The sequence below is a fragment of the Euleptes europaea genome, chromosome 18, assembly GCF_029931775.1.
Source record: "Euleptes europaea isolate rEulEur1 chromosome 18, rEulEur1.hap1, whole genome shotgun sequence".
Lineage (NCBI taxonomy): Eukaryota > Metazoa > Chordata > Lepidosauria > Squamata > Sphaerodactylidae > Euleptes > Euleptes europaea.
Window position 1 is genome coordinate 19,465,900 of NC_079329.1, and position 21,177 is coordinate 19,487,076.

The following is a 21,177-nucleotide window of genomic DNA, read 5'->3' on the forward strand; positions in this document are numbered from 1 at the left end:
ACACACATGGATGAACACATTAGCAAATCAGGCACACACCACAGGTGAAATTAACTCCCTAAAGGTACAAACCAGTTCCAGTCACAGGAGCTTAGTGCAGGCAAGGCTACAGGCTCACAGATAAGGATTCCCTCTCATACCACCTAGACCAAATGCAGACATCATATGAAACAATGGGCAGCCAAAGCAACCAGAGCCATGAGAATTTTGTCATCAGAAAGATCACTCAAAGATATCCCCCAAAGGCATGGAAAGCCAAAATAGTTTCAGACACTAGACCACCCCTTGTCTTTCTAGAAAGAAGTAAAAATCCCCCAGCAATTCAGAGGATTAGATACTGATTATGGCCTGAAGAAAAGAATCATGTGCCAATCTTGCTTTTGATTTTTTCAAATATTCCGGTATTTATCTGGAATGGAGAAAGCAGAGAACATTTGCAATAAAGAGTAAACAACATCCCATATAAATGCCCCATTAATTCATTCATCCATCCATCCATCTATCCATTCATTCATTTTTTAGCCCAGCCATTGGCATGAAGAAGACATGACTGCTTCCCTCTGTTGTTGTTGTTTTTTTTATTCCTTTGACTTACCAGGATCTCTGGCCTTCCTTTAGAAAGGACAGGAAATGTGACTCTAGGCTGCCTTGCAAAGAATTCATAGAATCCAACCAGCTTTGCAGCTGTTGAAAAAGAGAAAACCATCATAGAATCATGAAGTTGGAAGGGACCACCATGGTCATCTAGTCCAACCCCCTGAACAATGCAAGAAATTCACAACTACCTCCCCCCCCACACCTCCAGTGACCCCTACTCCATGCCCAGAAGATAGCTCCAAAAATCCTCCAGGATCCCTGGCCAATCTGACCTGGAGGAAAATTGCTTCCTGATCTCAAAGGAGTGATCAGCACTTCCCTGGGCATGTGAGAGAGGGCCATGAGAGCCAAACACTGATACAACTAGGGTTGTCCATATTAAAACACCCGAACTGAAAATAAATCCAAAATTAACAATTTCAGCATTATTTGGGTTTTGGGTAGACTGAATACCAAAATCTGGGAATCTGCCCAAAGCCAAATAGGTGATTTCGGAAAAAGCCAAATAATTATTGGTTTGGCTATTTGCCTTTGCTCAGATGCATGGCTCCATGCTTTCTCCCATTTTTCTATCTTTGACTGGTTTTGTTAGGGGTTGTGTAACCCCTTTTGAGGTAGGGGTTGTGTAATTGGAGCCAATTTGGTCTGACAACTATTCAGTGGGTTGATCTGCAATTCTGCATCAAGCTTAAGGGTTATTTAAAAGACAAGGCTCACTCCACTCCTCCACATGAGCAGCAGCAGACTCTAATCTGGTGACCCAGGTTTGTTTCCCCACTCCTACACATGAAGCCAGCTGGGTGACCATGGGCTAGTCACAGTTCTCTCCAAATTCTCTGAGCCCCAACTACCTCAAAAGGTTTTTGTTGTGGGGAAGGGAAGGCAATTGTAAGGCACTTTGAGGCTCCTTAAAGATAGAGAAAAGGTGGTTTATAAAAACCCTCTCTTCTTCTTCTTCCTTCCTTCTTCAGAACCCTTCACTCCAGTCCCCTGGCTATCATGCTGGACCTGTGGCCCTGGGGATGATCTTTCTGGAGGGTGGAAAGGGCTAGAGGAATAGAGAAGAATGTGGGAAAATTCCTGGTGCCTTCTATACAAACTTATGTTTTCCACTCGGATGTTACCACCCCAGAGTAGAAATGGGCCATGGTGGTAGAATGTGCTGTCAACTTGCAGGTGACTCATGGTGACTCCATCGAGTTTTCAAAGCAAGAGACAATCAAGATGGTTTGCCATTGCCCGCCTCTGTGTAGCAACCCTGAACTTCCTTGGTGGTCCCATACAAGTACTAACCAGGCCCAACCCTTCTTAGCTTCCAAGATCTGACGAGATCAGGCTTGCCTGGGCCCTTCAAGTCAGGGCAATGAAAAAGTAACATACTTCCATGAGGAAGTAACATATTACCAATTCCACCCACATGATCCATTTACTTCAATTTACTGGAAGAAATGTGAGAGAATGTATGGTGTTTTGACTGTCACACTGAAGCTAAAAACATACTGTGTGTAAAGTGCCTTCAAGTTGCAGCCGACTTATGGTGACCCCTTTTGGGGTTTTCATGGCAAGAGACTAACAGAGGTGGTTTGCCAGTGCCTTCCTCTGCACAGCAACCCTGGTATTCCTTGGTGGTCTCCCATCCAAATACTAACCAGGGCTGACCCTGCTTAGCTTCTGAGATCTGATGAGATCAGGCTAGCCTGGGCCATACTAGTCAGAGTTTATTTCCCATTTCAGGTGTACCCTTAAATAGTATTATGCATGTGAAAAGAAAAGAATGAGAAGTTTTGGATTCTTGATACTGAACCTATAATGAGGAGTAAGGTAAGATATATGTGTGCTAAGTGCTGTCAAATCACCTCCAACTCATGGCGACCCCAGATACAACTGTGATAAAACATGAAATGAAGAAAATAGAGACAGATTGAATAGAAATATTTTAGCATCTTTCAAATATTATTTCCTTCTTATTCAATGCTACATTTATTTGTCTTTAAACTATTTATATGCCCTACTTGTCTTCAGAAATATGACAATGTCCTAGGCCTTCCAGCTTCAATGTAAGGACCTTTCTTAATCTTGAGGTCAATGAACTATTAGTCTAATGTAATTTGCACACTTTCTGGTAGTTCTCCTCATGGATTGTTTCATCTCTCTGTTTCTCAGACTATATATGAGGGGGTTGATCAGAGGGGTCAGGATAGTGTAAAAGACAGAGAAAATTTTGTTCAGCTGTCTGAGTTCCTTGGTGCCTGGCAACAAATACACAATGATGAAGGTACTGTAGAAAATGGTCACTACGGTGAGGTGAGAAGAACAAGTAGAGAATGCCTTTGCCTCCCTGTGGTCGATGGGATTCCAAGAATGGCAGAAATTATATATACATACGACGTGATAGTTAAAACAAATGGGGGCAAGGTACAGAAGGCGGACAGAGTAGCTGATGAAAGTTCTACCCAACGTGAGTCATTGCAGGTTAGTTTCATCATGGGAGTGAAATCACAAAAGAAATGCTCAATCACATTGTTTCTGCAGAATGTTAACTGTAGTATAAACATTAACAAGATGGTGTTCTCCACAAAACTGCTAATCCAAGACCCAGCCACAAGATGCAGGCAAACCTTGCGATTCATTAGAGCTGAATAACGCAGGGGTCTACAAATTGCTACGTAGCGATCATAAGACATAGCAGCCAGGAGGTAGCATTCTGTTGTCGCTAAGAAACCAAAAGCCCATAACTGCACAATACAACCAGTAACAGGAACACTTCGGTTCTCAGTTAAGAAACTTGCCAGCATTCTGGGAAGGATGGTTGAGGAGTAGCAGGTCTCCAAACAGGATAGGTTGCCCAGAAAGAAGTACATGGGGGTGTGAAGGTTTTCATCAGTTACAACTAGCACAAGCATTAAAAGATTCCCAGCCATGGTCATGATATAGATTACTAAAAATACCAAAAAGAGAAGGATATGTATCCCTTGAAGGTCTCCAAATCCTAGAAGAATGAATTCTGTAATGACAGTTTCATTTCTCCGCTCTAGTTTTTGCATGGTTGGATCTAATGGGAAAAGACAAAATATGCAGTCAATATTAATATTAAACGGTGTTGCTTTAATAATGAGGCAAGATGTAGCAAAGGCAGTCAGGAGCCATAATGCAAAGTCTAACTGAATAATATCAATCAGACTTCATGGAAAGCCTATCAATATAACCATCATTCAAGTTTATGACCCAACTACAGATGCTGATGAGGAAGAAACTGAAAGTTTTTATACAAGAAGAAATTGATCACACACCTTAACAAGATGTACTGATAATCATAGGTGGCTGGAACACGAAAGTAGAAAACAAAGCAGAATCAAATGTTGTTGGCTTATTTGGGCTAGGAGCATGGAATGTAGCAGGATAACAACTCATAGAATTCTGTGAAGACAATTTGTTCATTGCAAACACATGTTTCAGGCAACCAAATAGATGATTGTACACATTGACATCACCAGACGGCCAGTATAGAAGTCAAATATATTACGTAATTGGAAGATGGAGAAGCTCAATTCTCACTGCTAAAACAAGACCAGGAGCCAACTGTAGTACAGATCATGAATTGTTAATATCGAAAATCAAGATAAAGCTGAAGAAAAACACCAGAACATTCATTGCGCCAAAATGCAATCTAAGCAACATTCTTGAAAAGTTTAAAGACCATGTTAAGAACAGATTTGCATTACTAAGTTCAAGTGAATGTAAACCGGAAGAACTATGGGTGGGAACTAGAGATATTATCAAGGAAGAATGTGCAAAGACTATTCCTGTAGCCAAAAGAAATGAAAAACCTTGATGGATGACTGAGGAAACTTATAATTGCTAAAGATAGATGAGAAGCAACAGTAAAACGTTACAGAAACAGAATCAAAATTCTAAGTGCAGCATTCCAGCAACTTGCACGTAGAGATAAAGAAAACTATTATCATAATAATTGTAAAGAAATAGAAGAGAACAACAAAAAAGGAAGAACAAGAGATCTGTTCTACAAGATCTAAGAAATCAAAGGGAAATTTAAAGCACAGTTAGGCATGCTGAATGATTAACAGAAATACATTAACTGAACAGGACAAAATAAAGGTGAGAACAATATACTGAAAAACTATACAGAAGAGATTAAAGGGTGACAGATTCCTGTCAAAGAGAGCTCCAGCCAGTCTCCACCAGCTGGGTCTGCTTTGTTTAGGTTTGGGGTAATCTGCAAAACAAAACGTTAAACTCCAGGCTTCCGCCTTGAGCTGAACGGATCGCTGCCACCAGCTCTGAGTCAAAAGGTTGAGCCTCCAGGCAAAGGGCTCAGAGCAACCCTTGCCAAGCTCCAAATACAGAGTGAGTCTCCCCTGCCAAGCTGAGACTTGGTCAGAGTGGTTCACACTGTCCAAAAGGTTTACACAAAAGATAGCATGAGCAAAGGCAATCTAGGCACTTAGGATTCAGGCTTGGAAAACCACAGAAACCACTAGACACATCAAATATAATAAACTAAAAGTTTATTCAAAGGTTTGTGCTCGTTACAGAAAGACAAACGTTACGTGAGGCAGGTTAGCATATAAAACAAGAAAGCTTCAGTAATCTAACTACACATTTCATCAGAAAGGCAATTGGCTTAGGTTTAGGCAATCAGGCAAATTGATAAAGCTTTTGGATATGCAAAAGAGTTACCACAGTCCAGGAGTTAGCATCTGGGTGTCAGCATGCTGGTCTCCTCAGTCAAGCATAGATTCATTCTATGGGATAAAGCAAAAGTGATGAAAAGCCCCAGGATGCGCCTGCACATCCCAAAAGCTTCCATAATCTCTGAATCCAAAAAGGCTCATTTTATCCCCTCCATCTTACCGGCCTATGGCCATCTTAGCCAATAAAATGGTGAGGATGTCAATTAACCCTGAATTAATTTGTCATGTCATCTCTTCGTCATGGGTGTTACCGCTGACTCGCATCCTGCAGTTATGCGAGGCACCTGGGAAGATTCAAACTCAGAGATAACGTTTAATGGCCCATTTGTTGTCAAGGAGATAAATCGTTTGGTGCTGCCCCCAATGGCTGTAAAGTCAGGGCAGTTGTTTATCTGTAACCTTAAGACCTTAAGGAGTACTTCCAAAATCGAAAGCACATTCCACTGAGATCTGTGAGAGGCTAGCTTGTTATTCCAGGCCCCCCAATGTTTAATGTTGCCAAAGTTTAATATCAGTGAATACTAGGCCTGAAGCCTGAACCAGTGTTTTATAGATGGAAAGCAGGGTGCTTTTCCTTCACAATTCCTTCCAAGAAGAATCTTTTGATGAAGAACCTACAGTTTTAGAAAGTGAAGTGAAAGCTGCACTAAGAACAACTGGGAGAAACAAATCACCAGGAGCAGATGGGATATTAATAGAGCTATTCCAAACCACAGAATCAGAGTCCATCAAAATCTTGACAAGAATATGCCAACAAATATGGAAAACAAAACAATCCACAGACTGGAAACAATCAATTTACATTCCAATTCCCAAGAAAGGAGATGTCAAAGATTGCAGCAACTATCGGACCATCACATTAATTTCTCATGCAAGTAAAATGATGCTCAAAATCTTACAACAAAGACAGTTACCATATATGGAACGAGAACTGCCTGATGTTCAAGCTGGATTCAGAAAAGGAAGAGGTACTAGAGATCATATTGCATATTTATGTTGGTTACTGGAGTATACAAGAGAATTTCAGAAGAAAATCAGCATGTGTTTCAGTTACAGCAAAGCTTTTGTCTTAACGGAAATCTGTGTGCCACAACATCTGGTTGTTTTGATGTGCAACCTGTACTCTGGACAAGAGGCCATGGTTAGGACAGAATATGGAGAAATAGAATGGTTTCCAATTGGCAAAGGTGTAAGACAAGGATGTATTTTATCTCACTATCTCTTTAATCTGTATGCAGAACATATCATTAGGAAAGCTGGATTCGATTTAGATTAAGGTGGAGTGAAAGTTAGGGGGAGGAACATTAACAATTTCAGATATGCTGATGATACTACATTACTGGCAGAAAATAGCAAAGACTTGAAACGACTACTGCTGAAAATTAGAGGAGAAAGTGCCAAAGCAGGACTACAGCTGAACACCAAGAAGACAAAGTAATGACTACAGGATAATTACTAAAAAAAATTTTTTTTTGAAAATTTTATTGGTTTTTATAATATAAATTTTCCATGTTAACAAACAACAATATACGTAGTATTAAAAACTAAATCATAGATAATGTTGTTATAATTGTTTAAGTGCTAAATAAAAATAAAAAATAAAGGAAAATTTATTGACTTCCCCATCACCTCCGTCCGCCTCTTAATAAAGTATTCTATCCCATCGTGATATGGTCTGATCTTAATTATTCTTATATCTCAATTAGATTTCAATCACATTATACTATCAATATAATTGATTACGTTTCTTTATGTTAACAATGTCATCTAGATCAGATTAAAAGGTACTTTTCCATTTTCCCCAGTCCTAGTTCATATTCACAATATTTCATCCAAGCCTCCCATTCCTCCATAAATTGAACATTGTCTTTTTGATTTGAAATAGCTGTAAGTTTTGCCATTTCCACCAGTTCAAACATTTTCATAGTCCAGTCTTTTTTCCCAGGAGTGTCTGCCCCTTTCCATTTTGCTGCATAAAGCAGTCTTGCAGCTGTAGTCGCGTAAATCAAAAAAATCCTGTGTTTTAACAAATCATCAGGTATCATACTTAATAGCATCATTTCTGGTGTTTTGGGTATATTTTTTTGTACTATTAGTCTTAATTCATTATAAATCATATCCCAAAAGTCCTTAGCTTTGTCACAAGTCCACCACATATGATAAAAAGAACCAACTTCTTTATTACATTTCCAACATTTAGGGGATGTCACTTTGTAGATCTTTGCAATCTTCTTAGGCGTTAAATGCCATCTATACATCATTTTATAGATATTTTCTCGAATTGATTGCGCATTTATTCCTTTCAGGTCTTTCGCCCATAGTCTTTCCCATTTGTTTAGGGCAATATCATGTCCCACAGTTTGAGCCCAATTAATCATTGTTGGTTTGATTATTTCCTGCTCACAATAAATTGTTAAAAGAAGATTATACATTTTAGAAATCAGTTGAGTATTATTATCTAATAGCATCCTGTGAAAAGGCGATTTTTCTTTAGAGAATCCATTCTTCATATCTTGTGTAAATACTGATTTAATTTGATGATATTGAAGCCATTGTAAATCGTCTTTAAGTAACTGAAAGTCTTTTAGTGAGCTTTTCTTTCCTTCCCATTTAATTAACTCTTGGTAGGTGATAAATTTGTCCAATCTAAGTGGGCGTAGTGTCAACATTTCTTGAGGTGATATCCACATCGTTGTTACTGGTTCAAAAATATGTTTATATCTCATCCATATATGAAATAAGGAGGACCTGATTATATGGTTACAAAATAATGCTTGTATCTTAATTTTACCATACCATAAATAGCCATGCCATCCACTTATATTGTTAAAACCTTCAAGATCTAACAAACGCGAATTGGATAAGTTCGTCCAGTCCTTTAGCCATACTAAAGCGGCCGCTTCAGCATAAAGTTGAAAGTTAGGTAGTGCTAAACCTCCTGTAACTTTAGAGTCCACCAGATGTTTATAAGCAATCCTCGGTTTTTTCCCTTGCCAGATGAAATTTAATACGTCTTTCCTCCAGGTATCAAAGTATTTAATATGTGATATTATAGGCAGATTTTGGAATAAGAAAAGCATCCTTGGTAAAATGTTCATTTGGACTGTTGATATACGTCCCAAAAGTGACAATTTTTTATTTGACCAAATGATCATATCAGTTTTTATTTTGTCCCATAGTTTAAGATAGTTATTGGTTATCAAGTCTTTATTCTTTGCAGAGATCCAGATTCCCAAATATTTGATCTTATTAGCCTTCTCCCAACCTGTGTATGATATAAATTCCTGTTGTTCTATTTCTGATAAATTCTTAAATATTGTCTTTGTTTTTTCTTGGTTAACTTTAAATCCCGATACATTTCCAAAATCGTCCAAAGTTTCCAACAATATCTTCATTGATTGTGTTGGGCAGGATAATTACTAAATTTTAAGGTTGACAATGAGGAAATTGAATCAATCAGATTGCAGCCACAGAGTTCCCAAAAATATTTGCATTCTTTCACTTCTAGGTACCTGCAGAAATAATAAGCCATGCTCTATGCTGTTTTTAGCAGCATGTGGACACAACATCTGGCTCTTACAGATGATGAGCTGTATACAGCGACAGAATGCCTCCGATCTAGTCTATAGCATTCTTTCATTTGTAATTAAGAGAAGAGTTGGTTTTATATCCTGATTTTCTCTACCTTAAGGAATCTCAGACCGATTTACAACTGCCTTCTCTTCCCCTCCCACAACAGACACATCGTGAGGTAGGTTGGGTGAGAGAGTTCTGAAAGAACTGTGACTAGCCCAAGGCCACCCAGCAGGGTTCATGTGTAGGAGTGGGGAAACAAAATCCAGTTCACCAGATCAGAGTCCGCTGCTCATGTGGAGGAATGGGGAATCAAATCCGGTTCTCCAGATTAGAGTCCACCGCTCTTAACCACTACACTACACTACACTGGCTGAATCAGATACAGCACCTTAGTGTAAAAAATTATTGTTGTTGTTTTCTGATTCAGCACTAGGGTTTCCAGCTCCGGGTTGAGAAATACCTGGAGATTTTGGGGGCGGAGCCTGAGGAGGGCAGGCTTTGGAGAGGAGAGGGACTTCAGTGCCATAGAGTCCAATTGCCAAAGCCGCCATTTCCTCCAGGGGAACTGATCTCTCTCGGCTGGAGATCAGTTGCAATAGCAGGAGATCTCCTGCCACCACCTGGAGGTTGGCAACCCTATTCAGCACATAGGGCCCGTGGGAAATGAATTTTTCAATGATAGGATATGTTCCGTCTGCATTCCAAGGGACATCCTCATCTCCAAATGTCCTAATTTATAAAGTTTATTGTCCGTGTTGACCCCACAATTCCTGGTACAGCATTCGTTGTGGCCAAAACAGGGATCTTTCCCTTCTTTCACTATCAGAAAAACAAGTAGGCTCCAACCCAGTTTTGGTTTTCCAGACTTTCATAGAGAAGAGGCTCGGTAAAGACTGAGCAATTCTTACATAAAGAATAATATAGGAAAGGATACTCACCTGAAATACAAGCACGGAAAGTGGCAAAAGATGCTAGCTTGTTTCTTTCCTCAGAAGAGGAATCTTTGAAATGGAGGATGTAGGCTTGATTAGATTGGAGAGCTGCCACTCCCAATATTTCTTGTGTGTGTGTTAAGTGCCGTCAAGTCGCTTCCGACTCATGGCGACCCTATGAATGAAAGTCCTCCAAAATGTCCTGTCTTTGACAGCCTTGCTCAGATCTTGCAAACTGAAGGCTGTGGCTTCCTTTATTGAGTCAATCCATCTCTTGTTGGGTCTTCCTCTTTTCCTGCTGCCCACAACTTTTCCTACGATGACTATCTTTTCCAGTGACTTGTCGTCTGATGACGTGAGCAAAATACGATAGCCTCAGTTTAGTCATTTTAGCTTCTAGGGTCAGTTCAGGCTTGATTTGATCTATAACCCACTGATTTGTTTTTTGGTTTTTTTTTGGCAGTCCACGGAATCCGTAACACTCTCCTCCAACACGACATTTCAAAGGATGTATTGCTCACCACGACCCTAATATGTATTGCTCACCATGACCCTAATAGCCTTGCTTAAGAAAGAAACAAATCTTCATGTCCTAATGAGCCTGCTGGGACAGTGTTTGTCAAGCCAAGGGAGTTGGAGGCAGGGTGTTGGTTGTTACTGCCAGACAGGCACTCCAAGCACCATGCCCAGTGGCAGGATCCCTATGGGGTAGTAAGACAGGTGGGGCTAGTAGATTATGAGTTACACTGGCTGGAAACCCAAAAAGGCTCACACATGGTACCATTTCCCTCATTTCCACTTGAAATATAAATTATCTTCTCTTTGTGCCCTAAAAATCACTAGAGAAGAATGTTGTGGCCAATTATTGCCCAGCATCTAATTTGCCCTCCCTGGGCAAAATGGTTTAAAAACAAACAACAAACAGTTGCAGAGTAACTCCAGGCCTAAATCATCAGTCTTGGCTTTTCAGACATTCATAGATAGGCTTACCAGGTCCCTCTTCTTCTTCGGCGGAAGGTTTTTGGAGTGGAGGGGGGGGGCGTCACGCACTCCCGGAAGCGCTTCAGTACTTCCAGTTTACACCCGGAAGTGCTGCATTGCAAAGGACCAGTTCCCGCTCAAATTCCCAGTTCGAGTGGTAAAGGCCTGTTGCGATGCGGCACTTCCAGTTGTAAAACACACCACAAGGGGCCGTTTCCCACTCAAATGGGAAACCGGCCCTTTGCAATTCAGCACTTCCAGATGTGAACCGGAGGTGACCTGTCCCTGCCTGCACAGATTACCCTCCGACCCTCAGCTGGTCAGCGGGCAGCCAGGTGGATTGGCGGGGGTTTGCCTGCCACCACCTGGCACTTGGCAACCCTATTCATAGAGAAGAGGCATGGTAAAGACTGAGCAATTCTAACATAAAGAATAATATTGGAAAGGATGCTCACCTGAAATAAGAGCAGAGAAACTGGGGAAGGATGCTAGCTTATTTCTTTCCCCAGAAGAGGCATCTTTGAAATGGAGGATGTTGGCTTGGTTAGATCTGATAGCTGCAACTCCCAGTGTCGCTTACCTCTACCCTAACAGCCTTGCTTAAGAATGGAACAAATCTTCATGTCCTAATGAGCCTGCTGGGACGGTGTTCATGCTCTTATTCCCCAAAGTATTTCCTACCTTTTGATGAATAGGAGTTAGAAAGGGGCATATGACTGGGACTTCAAGCCAAGGGAGTTGGTTGTTACTGCCACCCACCCACTCCAAGCACCACACCCAGTGGCAAGATCCCTATGGGGTAGTAAGACAGGTGGGGCTAGTAGATTATGAGGTGCACTGGCTGGAAACACAAAAAGGCTCACACATGGTACCATGTCCCTCATTTCCAACTGAAATATAAATTATCTTCCCTTTGTGCCCTAAAAACACCATTGTTAGAGAAGAATGATGTGGCCAATTATTTCCCGGTATCTAATTGGCCCTTCCTGGGCAAAATGATAAAAAAAAAAAAAACAGTTGAAGAGTAACTCCAGGCCTTCCTGGATAAATCATCTGCCCTGACCCCTTTCAGGTCTGGTTTCAAGGTGAGCTGAGGATGGAAACAGCACTAGTAGTGCTAATGGGTGACCTCTGCATAAATGAAGACCAAAGTGATGCCTCTCTGCTATTCTTACTAGACTCATCAGCAGTCTTTGATGCAGTAGACCATGCATCCTATTGAGACATTTGGAGGGGGAAGTAGGGATTAAGGAATGAGTTTTGGATTGGCTCAAATTCTTCCTTAGGGGTAAGACTCAGAAGGTTGCTGCAGGGCCAAGTTTTCTATAATGTGGGACCTACCTTGTGGGGTTCCACAAAGCTCGATCTTGTCCCCCATGGTAATCAATCTCAATGTGAGATAGGGTTGCCAGGTCCCTCTTCACCACCGGTGGGAGGTTTTTGGGGTGGAGCCTGAAGAGGGTGAGGGTTGAGGAGGGGAGGTACTTCAATCCCATAGAGTCCCTCTCCTCCCCTGCTAGCCAGCCAGTCTTACCACACACATGGATGAACAATGGTGTGCCATTAAATCACAATCAACTCATGGTGACTCCAGGACCAGGGGTTTTTTAAGTAGGGCTGTCAATTCAGTTCGTCCTGAACTGAAAAACAGCCGAATTTCCCTCAATTCGGCGGTTTTTAGTTCGAAATGAACTGAACTCCTGACCGGGAGGCGCAGATCTGTTCCACCACCCCCGCGTGCCTCAGGGGGCCTCCCTGAAGGCGCGTGGGGGCCCTTTAAACAGCTGGAAGGCGCAGATCTGTTTAAAGAGCCCCCGAGTGCCTTCATGGAAGCCCCATGAAGGCCCACGGGGGGCCGAATTTTCCCCCGATCTCCGGATCTCACGCCGTAGTTCACGGATCCGAAGCGGGGGAGTTCGGACTTCGGCACGTCCCGAATTTAAATTTTACCGAATTTATTTTTTCAACAGCCCTAGTTTTAAGGCAAGAGATAAACAGAGGTTGTTTGTCATTGTGTTCTGAAGCTTTTTTAACTGGAAATACTGAGGAGTGGGGAAAACAACCTGGTTCACCCGACTAGTGCCCTCTGCTCATGTGGAGGAGTGGGGAATCAAACCCGGTTCTCCAGGTTAGAGTCCACCACTCCAAACCACAGCTCTTAACCACTATACCACACTGGCTCATTTCAGTTTTCAATATATCCATAAGCTCTGACATACATTTCCTTTTATTAGTCAAATAGCATGAAACAATTTGCAGATACTTATCTGTAGGGGGGCATCAAACCACAATTCCCATGAGGCAAGCATGCACATGCATGGATCTATCCATAACCAGGCAGCTCAGCAGACATTAATAAACACCAAGTAATGCTACCATAAAGAATAAAGAGACATGTAAAAAGGATGTTGTAAGTGAATTTATCAGGGTATTCCACTGTTCCAGAGCATTGGTTGAAAAAGCTCTGCTCTTAGCTCTTACCCCTCACATGGAACAAATGTGAAACATATATTTGTGTATTATTTGTGTGCGCAATATCCAAGTTGTCTGTTATTTTATTTTTATTGTATTAACTTCATTTATATTCTCCCTCTCACTAAGATTCAAGGCAGATTACTGAATATAAAAATCCATCCAATTAGACAGCAAAAAAACCTCCATAAACAATTCAGGTGGACTAGGATCGCAGAACTGGAAAACAGTGCAAACAGCAACAACCTCTTCTGGAAGATAATATAAGGCAGTTAATGGCGGGAGATTACAAAGCATCAACAACGCATAGACAGAATACACTTTCCCAGGAGTAGCATTCCCAGGCTTTGGTATGCGAGGTCGACCTTGAGTCTAGACAGTTCAGCACAGGCACAGAGGCAATACAGAAACCGAGATAGCAGCCTGACACAAGGTCAATAGGATTTCCCCATGACTGAATCTGACCAGGGTTGACCTGGAGGACACCTAATAATTCATTAGCTAGGTTCTAGGGCTGTCGATTCGGTTCATCCTGAACCGAAAAACAGCCGAATTCCCCCCGATTCAGTGGTTTTCAGTTCGGATGGAACCGAATTCAAAAAAAGGTGGGAAAACGATGAGCCGAATTTGGCGAGTTCAGGGCGATCACCGAATAAATTCGGCAAATTCAGGGGCTCCAAATCAGCAGCATAACCTTCAGTTAGTAAGCAGCATTCTCCCGCGGCCAATCGGTGGCCAAGCTGGGTCTTCTTCTGGCCAATCAGTCGCGGTTGAGTGTGTGAGCCCAGCTGCTGCTTGGCCCGAGGAGAGAAAGAGAGTGTCTGTTTGTGCGAGAGAGAGATCCCCGTGGGGGGGGGGGTGTGCACATTTGCTGCTTTCCACGACTCCAAGGGGGCATTTTTGAAGGCAGAGGTCCCAAAACTTCAGTGTAGCTTCAGGGGACCCTTCTTGCAAGAACCCCCAAGCTTTGTGAAGGTTTGGTCAGGGGGTCCGAAGTTATGGGACCCAGAAGGGGTCCCCCCAAATTACCCATTGGAATAAAGCGAATAAGAACACATTTGCGCCTTTCCATGGCTCCGGGGGGGGGGCATTTATGGAGGTAGAGGTCCCACAATTTCAGTGTACCTTCAGGGGATGCTTCTTGTAAGAACCCCCAAGTTTTGTGACAATTGGGGCAGGGGTCCCAAGTTATGTGGTCCCTCCCCATCCACCCACTGCAATCCTGTGCATCTAGAGAGCAGCAAATCCAAGGCAAAACCTCCCGTGCATAAATGGAATCATATTGGATTACTCCTGAGTCCTGAGTCCTCCTGACTCCCAGTCCCTGCTCCTGATGGAACAGAAGAGTCAGAAGACATCCACAGTAAGACCCATTTTGGGGCTTTTCTCTCTAATTTTTTCCTGTGTGTGTGTGTGGGGGGGGAAGCAGAGTCTGTGTGTGTGTGCGGGGGGAGAGAAGTTTCTGTGGGTGGGTGGGGGAAGCCAAAGGGGGCTTTCGCCCGTTATGCCGAGGGGTGTGTGCCTAAAGATTTACTTCTCCTCCATGCTCCTGCTGGAAGACATCCACACAGTTTGATTTTGGTTTTTTTTTCTCTATACCTTTTCTGTGTGTGTGTGTGTGGGGGGAAAGCAGAGTCTGTGCGTGGGGGGGAGCAGTTTCTGTGGGTGGGGGGGAAGCCAAAGGGGGCTTTTGCCCGTTCTGCGGAGGGGGGTGTGCCCACTCGCCTCTGCGGGAGTGTGTGTTCTGCTTTTAAAGTTTTAAAGTGTAAAGTTGAGTCTGTGCTGCGGCTAGCGAGTCTCTCTTCTCCTCAAGATGGATTAAATTAATTGAGGACAAACTCCAACATTTAGGTTTATCTACAACCCTATGAAATCTTGGATATCAAGGAGAAAAAACAACAGCCAAACAGAGGCTTTGGGACATTGCCCTTCAAGATGATAGATCAAGGGCTCACTCGGTCCCAGTAGTGGAGAACCGTATTAAATTTTTGGTTCCCCCAAATTATCTTTATGCCTTAGATCACCCTAAATATCGGAGAGCCTTCACTTTAGCCCATTTTAATGCCCTTCCATCTGCTCTTCTTGATGGGAGATATGCCTGTCTCCCTTATGAATTCCACCTCTGTCCATGTCAATCTGGAATGGTGGAAACAGTTGAACATGATCTATTACACTGCCCATTTTATCAAGATATACGTAAAACGCTCATTGATCCAATTTTGTCTAGCTTCCCAGATAGAGACAGAGTTAGCTATACTACTTTATTATTAGATGATTCTGTTAAAGATATTACCTATCAGGTTGCGAGATTCTGTGCCAGGGCATGGGCTACAGGGAGAAGAAGCTGTTATAATGACTTTCCACGTTAAACAGACTATTTTACCAAGAGCTGTTGTAACTAAATTTACGTTTTATTGAGCAAATTTCAGACATTTTGTTTTTAATTACTTATAATATTTCTTTTTGTGCAAGCTGGTCTTTGACCGTAATAAACAAATGATGATGATAGTGAGTCTCTCTCCGCTCGGCACCCGGGCCACGCCTCCTCCTCCTTGGTTTATTTCCCATTTGGGGCCGAGCTGTACTGGTTTGAGAGGGGGGGGTTGCCCGTTCTGCCTGGGGGTGTGTGCCTGCTCGTGCCTCTCTCTCCCTGGTTTGAGGGGGGGGGGCTTTAGTTGTGTGTCCTCAGGTTTTCCCTCTTTCATTAGATCGGCTAGGTCTATTTTGATGCTCGCTCAAAACTGGTTTTCAAATTGTGATTTAAACAATGCATTTGTTCGGTCCCGAGACTCCCGACTCCCGAGTCTGATGCAAAAGAGGAAATTCCACCCCCACCTGCTCCTTATGCATAGCTAGCACATCTCTGCCCCTTTCCATGGTTTTCAAACTCCCAAAGTCACGTCACGTGTTGCTTTGCATGGTTTTGCAAACTCCTAGTCCAAACGGTCTATTTTTTTTCTATTCATTCTAATGGGCTGATCATGGGGGGGATCCCTTCCGGGCCCCATAACTCGGGAACCCCTGCCCCAATCGTAACAAAACTTGGGGGTTCTTGCAAGAAGGGTTCCCTCAAGCTACACTGAAATTTTGTGACCTCTACCTCCAAAAATGCCCCCTGGAGCCACGGAAAGGCACGAATGTGTTTTAATGACTTTATTCTGCCGAATTTTTTCCCGAACTTGGAATTGCATGCCGAATTCCATGGATCCGAATCAGGGGAGTTTGGACTTCGGCATTTCCCAAATCAAAATGGGCCGAATTTTGCCAAATCCGAATTTTACCGAATTTTTTTTCAACAGCCCTACTAGGTTCATTTCATGCCCTTTCTTTCACTTAACTAACAGGAAATTTATGCATTGCTTCAGTCTACCACTTCATATAATTTGATGAATGGATACCCAAAGCACTTCACAGCATTGTGTTCCCCTCATTTATTTTATACACACAACAACAGTCCTGTGAAGTAAGCTGGGCTGATAGAGACTGGCTCAAAGAAACTGAGTGAGCTTCCATGGCAGACTGGGGAATTTAAACCTGGGTTTCCCAGACCCAGTCTGACATTCTAACCACTGCACCATGCAGTCTATCACTGAAGAAGAAGAAGAAGAAGAGTTGGTTTTTATATGCTGACTTTCTCTACCTTTTAAGGAGAATCAAACTGGCTTACAAGCTCCTGCCCTTCCTCTCCCCAGAACAGACACCTTGTGAGGTAGGTGAGGCTGAGAGAGCTTGAAGAGAACTGTGACTAGCCCAAGGTCACTTAACTGGCTTTATGCGTAGGAGAGGGAAAACCAACCCAGTTCACCAGATTAGAGTCTACCACTCTTAACCACTACACCACTCTGGCTCTCAGATGCCTTATCTCATTGTAGGTTGATATTGCGTTTGCTGACAACTCTTCTCCAGGCTTCCTTCACCTCTTTGTTCCTCAGGCTGTATATAAGGGGGTTAACAAGGGGTGTCAGGACCGTATAGAAAACAGAGAAGACTTTGTTCAGCTGTTTCAGCATTTCTGTTTTGGGTAGCACATAGACAATAATGATTGTCCCATAGAAGACCGAAACAACCACAAGGTGAGAAGAACAAGTAGAGAAGGCCTTTTTCCGTCCAATCTTTGAGGGAATTCTCAGGATGGCCATAATGATGTAAACATATGATGTTATGGTGAATATGAATGATGGGAAAGTGCAGACAGATGCCAGAACTGTTAATGCAAGCTGTGCCTTGTGGGTGTCAGTACAGGAAAGTTCCATGATTGGTGCATAATCACAAAAGAAATGCTCTATTTCATTGTGGCCACAGAATGTTAATTGAAACACAAAGACTATCAGTACTGTATTTTCCACAAAGCCACATATCCAAGAGGCAGCCACTAGCAAGATGCAAACCTTGTTATTCATAATGGTTGTGTAATGCAAGGGTTTGCATATTGCCACATAGCGATCATAAGACATTGCAGAAAAGAGATAACATTCTGTTGCTGCCAAAGACCCAAAGGCCCAAAACTGCATAATGCAGGCATGAACAGGGACGGTCCTTTTCCCAGTCAGTAAACTAGCCAGCATTCTAGGCCAAATGGTCGAAGTGTAGCAGGCCTCCAAGAAAGAGAGATTCCCCAGAAAGAAGTACATGGGAGTATGAAGGTGCTGATCAGTCACAACAAGAACAATTATGAGGATGTTCCCAGCCATGGTCATGATATAAATGATGAGGAATAGGAAGAAGAGAAGAATCTGCAGAAATGCCTGGAGATCCCCAAATCCTAGAAGGAGGAATTCTCTTGTAATGGTTTGATTTTCCCATTGAAACTCCATCATGTATTTTGCTTTCTAGGGTCAAAGAAAAGAAAAGGCAACCTTTATTTTAAGTTGATTGAAAACAAACACCATTGGGGAAAGATAATTGACTGGCAAAGCCAAAGCTAGAACTATATCATTTGCATCATACTGTGGGTGCAATGTCTGAACTGGCAAGACATAGTTGTAAATTTTGTATTGTCTCCAGAAGCCACTATACCTACATAGGTGAATACTTAGCACATAAGAAAAGTAATTCAACATACAGCTTTAAATCAAGGTTTGTCTTTAAATTATGGTGATCTCAAGTCATCATTTGGGTTCTAAGTTAATTTTAGCGCAAACTATAGGTTAAGCCTACTCAACTCTTTTGCTCAAACTCATCCAGTTCTCCTCCTTACTACAGCCCTGCCCCATATGCCTTTATCCTTTATTTGTGTGTATGTGTTGGTGCCCTTCTTTCCTTTCCACCAACAGAAAATCTGGTCGGACCCAACCCTACGGTGTGGCATGCTGTCTGAATTATGTCATCAGGTTTTGAAGCATTTGCATACGTTCCCACTTAACATCATTACTGCAGCAAAGACAATGGCTTAATGCAACGAGGCTGAACACAACAAACATCCAGCAAAATAAACACTGGGTCAGGCTCAAATTCTGCCCTGCTGAGATCAGTGAGAAGATTGAACCCTGAAAGGCAGTCCAACAAGCACTTTGATGGGTACCAAAGGAGCTGGTGTTATGGGTTTCACCTCATCTTTAAGGCTAAGCTTTGACAGATGGGGGGGGGGAGTGCTGCCAGGTGCTGGGGAGGTGGACAGCTTCTGCCTTTGACTCCAGGTCTTAGAACAGTGGAGAGTGTGGCTAAGTGGTACAGCATCTGCTTTGCATGCAGAAGGTTCAATCCTCAGCATTTCCAGTTAAAAAGATTCAGAAGGCAATTGCAAGCAACTTCTGTTAATCTCTTGCCTTAAAACCCCCCTGGTCCTGGGGTCACCATGAGTTGGTTTTGACTTAAGGGCACACAATTATTATCTGTTAGTATGTGGTGTGGAAAAACCTCTACCCGCAATTTTGGAGAGCCACTACCAGTCAAAGTAAATTATACTGATGTTGATAAACCAGTGCTCTAAATCAGGGTAAGGCAGTTTCATGTGTTCAAAGGGCAGAACAACCCCTCTCCTCCCAAATTTACATAGAGAGTGCCTTGGATATTGGTATAACTTAAGGTATGGGAAGGAGATTACGGAAATGAGGGTGCATGTGTGAATGGGAGTGGGGGAGATATGATGCATGCAAAAGATAGGGGTTTTGTGGTGGTGGTGCCCTTCCTCATTAAAACCCAACCCATGGAGCCCAATACTCTTTTTTGTGCTGAGGTTAAAAAAATCTCACCTCTGCTTGGACTTGGTCTGTGGTAATTGGTATGTGGTACCATTTAGATCCATGCCATCTTCAACTAAAAGGGTGATAAGAAGGTGAGGCCAACTGGCATTCTTTGATCCCATTCAGGAAAGGAGAATCTTCAGTACTAAGAATGGTAGGGGAAACCTGGAAGTTGTTTCTTTAATAAGAAGGCGTCTATTCAACAAGTCAATTATATTTTTCCGTATCATTTTGAATCTCAGTTGCTACTGCAAGACCTCATTGCCTCCTGTTATTTAATGTCTTCTGTTCTCTTTGATTTGAATGTATGTGCCCCTATTAAAAGGAAACAAACACTCATGTTCTAATGAATCTTGTGGGACAGTTTTCAGTTTGGTTCCCCTAAGATTTTTCTAACCCTCTGAGAAATGTGTGCCCCAATGTAACTGATTACAAAGAAGGAGAGGCAAATTATTAATGGCATCCAGGGCTGCTGTTTGAAGGAAAATAACATTATGGAAAAACCCAAGATCACTGCCATGGGAATCTAGTGAATGTGTGTGTGTTAAGTGCTGTCAAGTCGCTTCCAACTCAAGGTGACCCTATGAATGAAAGTACTCCAAAATGTCCTATCTTTAACAGCCTTGCTCAGATCTTGCAAATTGAAGGCTGTGGCTTCCTTTATTGAGTCAATCCATCTCTTGTTGGGTCTTCCTCTTTTCCTGCTGCCCTCAACTTTTCCTAACATGACTGTCTTTTCCAGTGACTCTAGTGAATACTTGGCTCTAAAATGCATGACATATTCCAGTAGAACGTATTTCCTCTGTTAAGGGTGTTTTGGAAAATCAGAAGAGATATTTTGGATGGAGGTAGATAGTGGGTTGGATCCAGCAAGGTTTTCTGCTGGTAAAAAAGAAAGGTCTGATTCCACAAAAGCTATGCTGGGAACTGCATGGTTAAATTAATGGGGGCAGAACTAACAACGAGAATTGGGTGAGCCTGGATGAAAAGACTGGCTAGATCCAACCAGATTTTTTTCCCTTGCAGATAGTTCTTACAGTTATATAGTGCATACTCACCTCGGTATTGTTAACCTGAAAGCCCCAGGCAAACGTTGAACTACAAGGGATTTTTTAAACTTAGTGTAAAAGAAACAAAACCTCATGTGAAAGGAACCAGGTGCAATCCACATATTATTTAACTAATTTTATTTTGGCTTTTTTGCCAGCAAGTCGCAACTGATTTATGGTTGACCCTGCAGGGTTTTTAAGACAAGAGACATTTCGAGGTCGTTTCCCATTGCATGCCTCTGTGTCAGGATCCTGGTATTCCTTGGTGGTCTTCCTTCCAAGTACCTACCAGGATTGACCCTGCTTAGCTTCTGAGATCTGACAAGATCAGACTAGCCTGTGGAGGATGGAGCTTGGGGAGGGACTTCAGCAGGATATAATGCCATAGAGTCCACCCTCCAAAGCAACCATTTTCTCCAAGGGAACTTCTGTCTGTAGTCTGGAGATCAGTTGTAATTCCAGAAAATCTCCAGGCTCCACTTGGAGGCTAGGGTTAGGGTTAGGCAAACAGCTTTCCATTTGAATATAGCGTGTATATACACCTAGCAATGTGATAGATTTTCATACATTGCGACTAATTTCCGATAGACAAAGCAATAGTGAAATGGGATTCATACTGGGTTCCCATCTTGGGGATTCTTCTATCTGATCACTACCTTCGTGATCCTTGTTATTG

The 21,177-nt window shown here is 42.4% G+C and overlaps 1 protein-coding gene and 1 pseudogene across 1 annotated transcript; both read right to left on the minus strand.

Annotated features, from left to right (window-relative positions):
* Nucleotides 1-2,761: 2,761 nt before the first annotated feature.
* LOC130489988 (olfactory receptor 11A1-like) lies at nt 2,762-3,518 on the minus strand (annotated as a pseudogene).
* A 13,615-nt stretch (nt 3,519-17,133) lies between these two features.
* On the minus strand, nt 17,134-18,087 carry LOC130490766 (olfactory receptor 1019-like). Its single transcript, XM_056864573.1, has one exon. The coding sequence runs from the start codon at nt 18,085-18,087 to the stop codon at nt 17,134-17,136; it is 954 nt and encodes a 317-aa protein (XP_056720551.1).
* Nucleotides 18,088-21,177: the final 3,090 nt, after the last annotated feature.